The sequence below is a fragment of the Lissotriton vulgaris genome, chromosome 11 (genome assembly GCF_964263255.1).
Source record: "Lissotriton vulgaris chromosome 11, aLisVul1.2, whole genome shotgun sequence".
Classification (NCBI taxonomy): domain Eukaryota; kingdom Metazoa; phylum Chordata; class Amphibia; order Caudata; family Salamandridae; genus Lissotriton; species Lissotriton vulgaris.
Window position 1 is genome coordinate 881240089 of NC_141699.1, and position 12973 is coordinate 881253061.

At 53.6% G+C, this 12973-nt stretch overlaps 1 protein-coding gene across 2 annotated transcripts in view; it reads right to left on the minus strand.

Moving 5' to 3' along the window:
- Positions 1 to 12973, minus strand: part of WDR33 (WD repeat domain 33) — a 1115698-nt gene that overhangs the window by 208462 nt on the left and 894263 nt on the right. For both annotated transcript variants that reach the window (XM_086944027.1, XM_086944028.1), the window contains exons 12-13: positions 7937 to 8031; positions 7052 to 7138 (exon numbers count right to left, since the gene is read on the minus strand). In XM_086944027.1, coding sequence (XP_086800153.1) covers positions 7052 to 7138; positions 7937 to 8031 — 182 coding nt within the window. The remainder of the gene's footprint in view (positions 1 to 7051; positions 7139 to 7936; positions 8032 to 12973) is intronic.

The window sequence follows — 12973 nt, forward strand, 5'->3', positions numbered from 1 at the left end:
GCTGCACTTTGATGCTGGAGCTGCTCAGGGTCGGGGCTTCTCGGACCCCAGAGCACTCACCAGAGAATTGCTTCGATGGTCGTGCTGATTAAGAAAGCGTGCAGGTTTTGATGATGGCCGGTCCCTCGAGGTCTTGTCGCACCCACCGATCACAGCTGAGCTGATGACGTGGGTAGAGGTCAGAGGTGCCAGGGAAGCCGGTTCTCGTCGAGCTGGGTCGTCGGATTCCTGAGGAAGGACTTGCAGCAAACCGCAGAGTTCTTAGATGGTGCCTGCGGATGCAGGGTGACTACTCCTTAGTCACAAGGGAGAAATCTTGAGAAGAGTCTCGAAGTCCTTTCGTAGAAAGTATTCTTGATTCAAAGATGATCTAATTTGGAAGGGTCCCCGCTCCGGCCTTTATCCTAAAGAAAGGGGTGGGTACATGACTAGGTCCTGCCCTAAGGGTGGGACCAGGAAGGGGGGTAGTTACACCCCTCTCCCCTGCCGGACTTTCCCTAGGTCAGGGGCTGGCGCCCCTGGAACTGGTTCTGACCGGCAGATGCGTAGTGAGCACCGGGGTGCCACTCCGCAGTCACCTTCTCGCAAAGCCCTACCTACCCAGAATACACAAACCCTGTCTGGGACGGTGCGAACACCGCCCTTGACAGGAAACCCTTTGTCCAAGCTCTCCTCGCTGGAAGGACTCCCAGCAGCAGGAGGTCAGACTCGTGTCTGTGGTGGCAGCATCCATTTTGTGGAGCTGAGGCTTTAGTTAACTTTAACCGGGGTTCACAGTTACGTACATGTCGTGTCCCTCTAGAAGGGCGGAAGGCTAACCTCGTCGCCAGAATTGGTGAGGGGGTAGCATCCTGATTCGTATGACACCTTACTCGACATGTCTTGATAAAGCTATACCGAAGTTACCGATATGATACGCGTTATCATGGAACAGCCATTGGGTCTTGGTCCCGCAAGCTGCAACCGGGCTCGGCTCGTGCCAGAGCCCAATTCACACGGGTCCATGCACTCTGCCTTCAGGATTGTCAAGGCCTGCCATAGGAGTGACTGATAGGAACCCGGGTGTCCATTGTGAGGTTAGATATAGGGATACTATACCTAAAGCAACGAGCGGGTACGCTACGTTGCCCCAGCTGTCGTGCAGCCAGTTGTGTCGGATTTAGATGGCCAGCCGGGGGTGGCATAATACATGCTTCAGCCCCTGGTAGGCCCTGGGTACACCGATGCCCTGAGTTACAGGGTCTGACAAGGTGGCCCAGTTCCAATTGGGTAATGCACCTAAGGTACACACATCTATTTAGAGAGAGAACAGCTAGGCTGTGGGTCTGATTAGCAGGCCCACAGCCCGAGAAAGTCGTAAACCAGTGAAACAAAAGCAAAAAGTCCGGGTGATCATAGGATTGCAGACCCTACTCTCCTACAGATACCCCAAGCAATACCAACCCCGGAGGTGATTCTGCTAATCAGGTTCACACCAGAAAGTCCTGAAGAACAGAACAGCCAAAGAAGCCGTCCCTCCGGACTTGGCTGTCCAGGCAGTAGTGTTTTGTGAACGTGTGCAGCGATGCCCTCGTAGCTGCCTGACAGATGTCATGCAGAGGGACCCCTCATCCCAACGCAGTAGTGGCTGCGTTCGCCCTGGTGGAATGGGCGTGTAGCCCCACTGGAGGCTTCTTCTTTGCTAAAGAATAGCAGGCTTTAATACACAAAACGATTCATCTAGAGAGGGTCCGCTTGTAAACGGCCAGACCTTTCTTAGCGCCCACCTAGCCAACAAACAGTTGGTCATCCACTCGGAACGGTTTGGTGCGATCCAGATAGAAGGAAAGCGCACGTTTTGGGTCCAGATGGTGGAGCCGCTCTTCCTCTTTAGAAGGACGCGGAGGCGTAAAGAAGGTGGGCAAAGTGATGGTGTGCCCAATGTGAAAGGAGGTGACCACCTTGGGAAGAAAGGATGGACAAGTTCATAGGACAACCTTGTCTGGATGTACAGCCAGAAAAGGAGGTTTGGATGAAAGAGCCTGGAGCTCACTCACTCTTCTGGCAGATGTGATGGCTACCAGGAATGAAGTCTTAAGAGTTAAGAGTCGTAGAGGACAGCTGTGAAGTGGCTCAAAGGGAGCGCACATCAAATAGGTCAAGACCAAGATCAAGTCCCACTGGGGCATTACGAAGGGGATAGGAAGAAAGACGAGTAATGCTTTTTCAGAAATTATTTACAACCGGGGACTTGAAGAGAGAAGGCTGATCAGGAAGCCTTAGAAAGTCAGAAATGGGTGAGAGATAGCCCTTGATAGTGTCCAGAGCAGAGCCCTGCTGGGACAAGGAAAGGAGGAACAAGAGAACCTCAGAAAGAGGGGCTGAAAGGGGATCCACAGCCTTTGCTGCGCACCATGCCCCAAATTTGTTCCATCGGCAGGCGTATACAGTCTTAGTGGAGGGACGCCTGGCAGCCAAGATTACATCACAGACTTAGGGAGGCAAGTCAAACGATGTCAGCTGCCACCACTCAATCTCCACGCAAAGAGGTGGAGGCTGGACAGGTTTGAGTGGAGGAAAGTCCTCCGCTGCTACAACAGAAGATCCTCCCAAAGAGGCAGTCTGATCAGAGAATCAATGGCCATGCTGAGCTGCTCGGGATACCAGACTCTTCGTGCACAATCTGGAGCCACGAGAATGACTTGGGCCCGGTCACGCTTGATCTTCTTCAGCACTCTGGGCAGAAGTAGTATAGGTGGAAAGAAGTATAGAAGACCGCAACCCCACTTGTGACGAAAAGCATTGCCTAGCCAGTGCCGCATTAGAAATTCCAATGTGCAGAATTGCTGACATTGCGCATTCTCTTCCGTGGTGAATAGATCTAACCAAGGCTCTCCCCACTGGTGAAAGAGACCTTGCACCACATCCAAGTGAAGACGCTATCCGGGATCCATCATGCACCTGTGGCTGAGTTTGTCCGCTCTGGCGTTCAGTGAAACTGCCAGGTGTTCAACCACCAGGGATATGCCCTGATGTTCTAGCCATGTTCAGAGGCGGAGGGTTTGTCGGTGAACACCTGCACTACTCTTCCTGAACATAGGGAAGGAAGTCTTTGAGTGCAAGAAGGATCGCCCGAAACTCCAGAAGGTTAATGTGGAGCCCGGACTCCACCAGAGGCCTCTGATCTCCGCCTCTCCCATGTGGCCGCCCTATCCCAGAAGGGATGTGTCTGTCACCATTGTGTGTTCTGGTTGGGGAAGGGAGAGGGACCGGCCGTTGCCCCAATCCTGGACACAATCAGACAGATTCCCCTGATGCTGCGCCCACTGGAACTTCAGGTCCCACTGCAGAGCCCGCATATGCCACCTGGCATGATCCAGCAGCAGGATGGAGGAGGCCATGAGGCCCAGCATCCTCAAGGTCATTTTGACTGAAACCTGGAATAAAGGCTGAAAGATCGGAATCATAGCCCGAATATCCCGGACTCGCTGTTCGGGAGGATAAACCAGAAACTGCGCCGTGTCCAGAACCGCTCTGATGAAGAGAAGCTTCTGAGAGGGGGTCTGTTGTGACTTTGGCATGTTGATGGAGAACCCCAGCAATAGGAGGAGGTCGGCCATAGTCTGGAGGTGGAGTGGACAGCCTGGGGTGAGCCCGCCATCAAAAGCCAGTTGTTGAGATAGGGGAAGACTGGAAACCCTGATCGGCGCAGATGAGCTGCGACCACAGCCATCACTTTCGTGAACACCCAAGGGGTGCTGATAAGGCCAAAGGAGAGCACGGTTGTGGCCTACAGTGAACCGCAGGTAACGCAGGGATGTGAAAATAAGCGTCCTGCAAGCCCAACGCTACGATCCAGTCTCCGGGGTCGAGGGCAGACAAGACCTGAGCGAGCGTCAACTTCTTGAACTTCTTCCGGAGGAAGCGGTTGACGTTCCTGAGCTCCAAGATAGTACGCAGGCCCTTGTACTTCTTGGGTACCAGAAAGTAGTGGGAATAGCCACCACAACCTACTTCTGGGGCAGGAACTCGCTTGATGGCTCCCTTGGCCAAGAGAGCCATGACTTCTTTTGGAGAAGGCCCAGATCCAGGTGATCCTCCGAAATACGATGGTACTGAGGTGGCATGGCTGGAAGGGTAGCCTCGAAGGGGAGGAGTAGCCCCTTCGGACTATCTACAAAACCCAGCTGTCCGACATGATGGTGCGACAGTGGGAGAGGGGATGGTAGATCCTGCCGCCCACTGGCGATTGATGGGCCTGAAATGTCAGGCCAGGAAGATTTGGAGGCGGAAGCAGAAGGGGGGGGGGGGGGGGGGGGGGGTTGGGGGTGTCGAGGGACAGGCCCGCCCGCTGGCCCCCAGATACACGGCGGTGGTTCCCACGTCTCAGGCCATGCAAAGGTTGGGGAACTTGCGTCAGCCTGTGGCTCTGGGCGGGGCGCAGTGAGGCACCCCTTCCATAGCCATGAAAGGGCCGAAAAGCAGACTGCGCACGGCCCAAGAACCTGGCCGTAGCTCATGAGTCCTTGAAACGCTCTAGAGCGTTGTCTACCTTGTCACCAAAAAGGCGATGGCCATCAAAGGGCATGTCTATGAGGGTGTTCGGGACATCCCCAGAAAAAACAGTATATTTTATCCAGGCGTAGTGTCGAAGGTCTACCGACAACGGATTGTAAACTTTGCTGCGTCTGGCAACAGCCTAGGAGAGTACCGCCCGGGCCTCCTCTGGACACTGAGGCAGCACTTTCGCAACCATGTCCCACACATAGTGGGAATAAAGCCCCAATAGACATCCCAAGCTGGCGGAAGAAAAAGGCTTTTTTCCAAGATGATCCAGCTTCTTGGATTCCATATCTGGTGCAGCATTAAGGAATGCGCTCTTGGAGGTAGAGGCTAGTACCATCAATCTCTCAGGGGTGGGGTGTTGAGAGAGGAAAGTGGGGTTGCTCGGTGCTGGGCAGTGGCGTCGGGCAATCATCCTATCCACGGGACCCCTTTGTTGAGCCTGGACCAGGTGCCCAAAAGGATGTCAGTTAGGGCTTCTTTAAACGGCAGCAGGGGCTCTGAAGAGCTCGCTTGCAGTTGAAGCACCTCTGTCAGGAGGTTAGTCCTGACTGCCACTGTAGGGAGCTCGAGGTGGAGAGCCTCGACCGCCCTACACAACACCACTGCATAGGAAGCGCCATCCTCCGTGGCCACGGTAGGAGACAACATGCCAAGGTCTGGGGGAGGTATCAAGACAACTGGCATCCCCCAGGTCCTCTCTCTCTAGTCCGGGTCATAATCCAACTGGTCGTCATAGGTTCACTTGACCCCTCCCAGTCCTCCTCCTCGTCCTCTGGGTGCCAATCTGGTCTGAAAGGGACCCCAGGAGTGAACAGGGGCACAAAAGCTCCACTTGGATCCGGATCGGACTCCGGTCCGGCTCTGTGTCCACATCAGGATGGAGGCCAGAATCGACGCTGGCCGGGAGCACGATCGGCGTAGAGTGCGGGTGCATGCCTAAGGAAGCGACGCCGGTTGGAGGTATAATGAGGTCAATCGGCGTCAGGGCAGGAGCTGCCAGCAGAGAAGGCCTAGGACCCCCAACCGAGTCCGCGGGGCCTGAAGGAGGAGTCGGGCTGCCCAAAGATGGCATGCCTCACCTCGTAAAACTGACGAAGCTGGGCAGGGGTCGCTCCAGGTGCCCAGGAAGGGAGGGAAACTGAGTCGGCCCTTAAGGTTCCGCACGTAGGGCTGCGACAGGGGCACCGCCCGCATCGCTCGTCACATCAACCAACCGACGAGGAGAAGTCGAAGAGAGACGATGCTTCTTCGACGACTTCTTGTACTTCCACTTACCTGACCCAGAGTGCAAAGACTTGGATGATGAGTGGTGATGGCTTTGTGACCGGTCCCCCGACCTCCCTCGCAACCGGGACCTTGAACAGCACGAAGCTGACTGTCTGCGCTCTTAAGAAGCTTTCGGGACTGCTCCAGCAAAGACTTTGGAGCCATGGTCCGGCAGTCGGAGCACGACTTGGGGTTGTGGTCGCGCTCCAAGCAAAAGAGGCACACACGGTGCGGATCAGTCACCGACATCAGTCGGGTAAAGGAACCGCAAGCCTTGAAGGCGGGCATCCCTATGTGCACCAGGAGTCGATAGGACTCAAAAAGATTTCAAAAAAAGTCACTCCAAAAATCAGTCAAAAAGTGACTGGAGGTACTGCTCTCTCCGGATCTGCGCTGGCTGGCGCAGAAAAAGAAAGAACTGACGTCAGTGCGCGAACGCAGCGTCTAAGTAGCTACCGCACCATCATTCCAGCAAAAAAAATGCCGACGAATGACCCAGAGCCTACAGACGCCACCTTCTGACACGAAGAGGTAATGCTGATGAAAAACTTTCAGGATCCAGTCTGACGCCTGGCGTTAATTCTAAAGTAAGGAATCTATAACTAACTGTTTCTTTCAGATATAATTTTTTTCACCACTTGGACATGACAGCAAGGGGCACGACTATCACAGTAAGTTTGTTGATGTATTTGAATAAGAGGGTTCATATTGTCTTTTACCATGTTTTTTACATCCTGGAGGACTAGTATGCCCAGGTATTTCAGGGTTTTGGATACACACTTCAAAAAGGTTAACTGTTCATCACCATTTTTCGAGTAAAAGACAATGCACAGTACAGATTTTGATATAAGAGTGCTTGAGTTTGAATCATGATTCAAGCTCAATTAAAGGGTCTCTCACAGAAAACAGATTTTGCTTTATAAAAACGTGACTAGTCAGTGAAAAGATATTTCAGTGTTCATTCTTTGTAAAACAACCACAGAACAAAAAAGCAACAGAAACAAATGGCTGGGGACAAAGATTCACACAGTGTGTGAAAAAGATGCGTGGTTAGCTGTGTTAACAGCTTGCAATTGTTTATTTGTTGTGGAGATACTGGAAGAGATTTATAAAGGTGACTGTGCAGCGAGATATGCGCTGCATTATTTGACATATCCTCCAAGAGACAGAGGTGATGATGGAGAAGACTCCGTGAGCACACATGGACATCACTTCAAACAGCACGCACTTTCCGTCTTACCCAGTTGCTCCAGCTCCATGGCAATCTTCAGCTGTTCTGGAATCCCCATTCCTGGAATCGATGCTAAGTTGTTGGGCTCCATGTCATCTGGTGAGAGTGATCAAAAAATCAAATAAGAATTGTGGTCTGTTAATTGTTGTATATGTGTCAACTCTCACCCCGTCAGTTTCCAATATTTTCCCACAGTTTACTTCCTAATTGTTCCTAGAAGTACAGCAAAGTACACCTGGAATTTAGTGTTTAAATGCTGGGTTTCACACCTATCAAGATAGACTGGAAGATCGCTTTGACGAGTGCGTAAATCCAAACAGGAATACTTATATACACAGAAATTTATAAAACTCAAAAAACTGTCATGACTATTAAAGCGGTTTTATGAAAACAATGCAACGGTTTCTATACGGAGGTTTAACTTGTTTAGCAACTTTTAGAATAGCCAGGAAAGGAGACTATATACAACATACTGGTAACATGCTCCTTGAAAAATCACAAGCAAGGAGCTTTTAAAAGGAACTCAATGGAAAGACAGCAGGTAACCACTTGAATCGTTAACAATCTGACATCCCTGAAACAAACCTCCAAGTGAACTCCTGATATCAAAATAGAAACAAATAAAGAAGTTCCATTTAAATTGTTTTGCAGCGGGTCTCCAATGTGGAAACTGGTTTTACGAATTTTAGCGATACCCATCATATGCTAAAAGACAGTCTAAAGTCCCTGAAAGTAGTTTACTAGTTCCCAGTACTGATGAAAGGGCAGATACAATACAGCTGTGTCCTGCAACCAATAAGACAGGCCTAAACTAAAGTTCCAGGTACATTAACCTCCAAATCCCCGACAGCCACCTTTAGGTCTCCAACTGTAGAGAAGGTATAGAAAACTCACCATACTCTACCCCATCCTCCGACATCCCTGGAAGCAGATTGAGGTTGTATCGGTCTCTCATTTTATCTCCGGGTCTATTACGGGTCCAGAATTTGCTGTCAACATAATAGTACACACAGTAAAGAAATATTAATCTAACTAAAATCCCTTCCCGAGATGCCAAAAATGTTTTTTTTTTTTGATAATCACATTTTATTGATTTTAAAAACATAGAAACAAGTTAGCCAATGCACGGAAATCACAGATACAAGTTCATTCACACCATCACCATACCCCCCAATCACGATCCCCATAAAATAACCCAGATGAAACACAAGTCCAATTAATCCGGACCCTCCACAGCCCCCAGCCATTTCCACCACACTTTACGATAGCTCCAGGGAAGCTCTAGGCTCATGGCAGCCCTGGGCAGGGAGCGTAGTTAGGCGGCCCTGGAAGAGGGGGTCCGGGTGGGGCGGAGCCACTTGGAGCTCAAGCGCGGAGGCCAATGAAGAAGGGGGGGGCAGGGTGATTGGAAGTGGAACTGAGCCGGAGGGAGCCAAATCCCTGCCAGGGGGCGCCACGCAAATATGTATCCATCCTCCGAGGATTATTATATTAAGGATATATATTGGCGTGGCGGCCCCTAGGGTTTGGCGGCCCTGTGCAGGTGCACAGCTTGCACATGCCTAAGGCCGTCCCTGATAGATCTTAACACGCCCTTTAGCTTTATACGTGGCTTTTTCTTGGGTCGCACACCAGTCCACCCCTCTGCGCCACCTCTCCAGGGTATGAGGGTCAGGGCTTATCCAAGCAGCTGCAATGTCCCGCTTGGCCACCATCATAGCTATGCTGCAAAACGGCTTATCATTCCTGGAACCGTCCAGCCCGTTAGTGATCCCCAACAAGGAGTGGCGTGGATCGTGAGGAACCTCCCAGCCCAATACCTCCATTAGCTCCACTTCAATGGATCCCCAAAACTGCTCCAAACGGGAACATGACCAAACCATGTGGAAGAAATCAGCCGGGGCATGCTTACATCTTGCACACAACGCGTCTGGGCGCAGACCTGCTCGCTGCAGTCGCAGGGGAGTGAGGTACGCAGCCTGCAGATAGTACAATTGAATCAGCTTGAGTTTGGCAGAGACAGTAACTATTCTGGGGGCCATAAGGGCGTTGCGCCAGTCTACATCAAGGGGGCCCATCCACTACATATTGGTCCTTCAACTTATTCAGGGATGTGGGAGTGTCATTAACTAGGGTGCGGTAGATACGGGAGACCTCCTCCCCCCCCCCCCCCCCCCTTACCCAAGTCTCCCAGCAGTGTCTGAGCCTCAGTGGGACTGTATTCGGGAAGTCTTGTGTCGCCCGTGATGTGTTTAAGGAGGGCATGTCTCAACTGCAGATATTTATAGATCTGGGAGGAGTGTAGGGAGTATCGAGTTTGGAGCTCCTAGAAGGACAACATCTGACCCCTTGCCCAACCGTCCCTTAACTGGGAGATACCAATAAGGTCCCAAGTTCTAAATCCCCGCAACCCACTAACCTCCCGAAGCCAAGCACCCTGCCAAAGGGGAGTACACTGGGTTAGCTTCCCCAACCACCCCGTGTGTCGGAGCGAGGCCCGCCATGCCAGCAACACAGAGCGCGTCACATCAGGTAGTCGGTTCGGAATGGGTTCCCCATATAACATGGATTGGATGTCTGTGATGCCACCGAACCCTCATTGGAATCAAAGTATTGTGTAAGCTCTTTCCCTATCTCCTTTTTGAAATCTTTATCTTGAAAGAAACCAGGCGTTCATCCTCCATGTTTGACGGGCCGCAGAAGGGGGGGCCCCCTAACTGAGGAGTATCAGGGAGTGGTCGGAAACGCCTCTAGGGAGGATTCGGACATCGACTATCAGGCGAAGGGACAAAAATCGCATCTATACGCGCTTGAGTGTGGTGGGCCGCGGATGTGTGCATGAATTGGGTGCTGCGCAGGTGCCAAGTGTGCCACGCATCACAAAGCCCCAGAGACTCAGCCCAACTCCTCAGTTGTTTTGCACTCGCCGCCCGAGCTGCCGAAGGGGTTCCCGATGTGTCGAGGGCAGGGGCTAATACTGCATGGAAGTCTCCCGCAACGACCATGTTGCCTACGGGCATGTCATGTAGTAAGCAAGCTGTGTGTGCCAAGGTAGGCGCAAGCAAGGAGGGAGGGGCATATATTGACATGAGAATGAGGGGTGTGCCGGCCAACGAGCCACAAACTGCCACAAATAAACCCTGGGGATCGTGCACAACTTGGGAGAGGACAAAGGGCAATGTACGCCTTAGGAGGATTGCAACCACGCGCGAGCCCCTGGAAAAGCCAGAGTGCCATACCCGGTCATAACCGTACCGAGCCAAGAAGGGGCAGCAGTTACCCAGAAGGTACGTATCCTGAAGCATGAGGATGTCTATGTGGAGACGCTGTGCGTACCTTGAAACCGCTGTAAGTTTGTGACGGTCCAGCAGACCGTTGCCATTCCACGACAACACGTGGAGAGATCCCATAAGGGAGGTGTTATCCGTCATGATAAACTGATATTGGTCTAGGCGGAGCGCGTGGTTTGGAGTGTATGGTCACGCCTAGGAGCCTAAGGTGATGCATGCGATCGCGCACTGCGGGGACACGCCCACCCCTCCCACTGGTGAGTTGCGGCATTCCGTGATTGCTGAAACAGAAAACAATGCATTCAACAAAGGGCATAACAAAGTTCAGGGAAAAAGTGTTCCCAACATTAAACAACACCCCAGTACTCTGGGCGAACAACCTGGGAATAGGGAAGCGTGGAGGACCCCTCCTCATGATCGGATGCAGGTTTACCAAGACAATCGGGAAGTTAGAAACAGATCTGGGTCAGAGCGTCGTCTCCGGCCATGGAGCAAAGCCCAGTGGGCAAAGACCGGCTCAAGCAGGGTCCTTCAAAAGCATCGGGCTACAGGAGAGGTCCGTGTCTGGGAGGTCAATCACAGATGGCCGGGACTCAGCCCCTCCGTCGTCCAATTGGCCGGAGTACCCAGAGCGCCTCCCAGTCAACACCCCCTCTCCGACCCGGGGTAGCTGTAGGGAGTGACCCGGCGGGGAATCAGAGCGGGCCCGCCTCCGGTCACGGCACCTGCAGGATCGATTACGAGGAGGCTGAAGAGCAGAGGGAGAAGAGTGGCCGAGCCCGCCCTCCCCGCCCACGGCACCAGCTTCAGGCCGCAGAGGGCGTTCCTCCGTCGCCCAAGTCCAATCCTCCGCCGGGCTGTCAAAGAACAGGGTCCTGTTCGCAAAAACCACCGGCAGGCGAGCCAAAAGAGCGACGCTGGCCCTGGACCTCACGGGTGTAGTCTGGGAAGATCATAATGGCGCAATTTTTGTGGAGGAGCCGTTATTGTTTGTGGGCTTCAGACAAGATGATATCTCGATGCTTTAGACAAGATGATATCTCTATGCTTTAGACAAGATGATATCTCGATCCTTGAAGTTAAGAACCCGCATTATGATCGGGCGGGGAGGAGCACCCGGCACTGGCTTGGGGGACAGGGACCGGTGAGCCCGCTTGATTGCGAACCAAGGGGATAGGGATCGCCCGGGGACCCACGACTTCAGCCACTTCTCCAGGAAGTCCACTGTACGACCCTGTTCCACTCCCTCCGGAAAGCCCACCAGGTGGATTTTGTTGCGCCTGGACCGGTTTTCAGCGTCTTCCACATGGTGGTGCAACTCCTGAGTATGAGACTGAAGACGGGCCACCTGCCCCCAAGCTGCCGCATGTCCTCTTCTACCGAGGAGATCCTGGATTCAGTTTCTTTAATCCGGGCGTTCGCATTGCGAAGGTCCTGCCTGATGAGTCATGTCCACTTTCACCTGTACAATTTTGCCCTCCACCGAGGTCTGGGACGTGTGGATGGCCTGGAGGATGGCGGCCAGTTCAGCAGACGGAGGAACCTCCTGCCCAGCCACTCCCCCAGTAGCCCCCCTCTGAGGTGGTGAAGAGGTCCATTTTCGTCTGGGTGGCCCCGGAAGGGATGGCTCCTCAGGGACTCCCCGGATGGACCCCACGCTGGAAGGCCAGAGAAATAACAGTGTTGACCCAGGGAGTCGAGAAGAGCAGGCAGCTGACGCAATGACCCGCGACAGCCCAGACCGCCCCAAGGCGCAGCCAGATTAGAGGAGCCGGACGGGAGGGTCGCGATCACTGGCCACAGGCTATACCCCCTCTGTAGAGTCCCAGACAGGCCACCAGGCCGGGAAACACAGCAGATGAGGGGAGAAAAGAAAGTCACCAGGCACCAGACAGGGAAATCGATGCGCGCAGGTACCCCCAGAAATGCGGGGGCAGTCCAAGGGGCACCCGGGGCCCCACCAGTCCCACTGCGCGTGGCTATATTCGTAGCTCAGGATGAAGTTGGCAAGATGACTAGAGGCCAAGCCCCAGGACAGCCGGCAGGGTCCCTCTGGACGAGGCTGCGGGCCCTGCAATTCCGGAGATAGGTCGCCCAGTTGACAGTGTATTGATTCCCAGGTGCAGTGGCGAGAGGGATGGGGTCACCGCACAAGGCCACTGCCCAGCGCCCCAAATGTGGGCCAACTAGCCCTCCTGGGTGGCTAAAGAGGTGCCGCTCGGTGCTTGCGGCCGAAAGCCCCAACAGTAGGTCCTCAGGTGGTGATTGATGCAGTCGGGAGGGGGGGGGGGAGAGTCAGGATGTAGCAGTAGGGCAGGAAGGGCCCTCCCACCAGCTCACTCCAACGCAGTACCCCGGGCCCACCCACAGCTGTGGATAATCTGCCGTGAGCTCTCCGACGCTTAGTTTTGCAGTCGATATAGAGCAGCGGGCCAACCTCAACTCAATGGCCGCCACATGGCCAAAGCGCTGTAACAGGGCCCTGCCAACTCAGATGGGGAGGTGGTTCCAGCTATTCACTCCCCGATCCCTGCCATCCGACACGGCGGCCGCTTTCCCGGGCACTCCACCAGAGGGCTGAGGCACAGGCGGGCTCGCCAGCCCTGGGCGCTACCCGTCGCGCCGCCCACAGCAGCGCGGC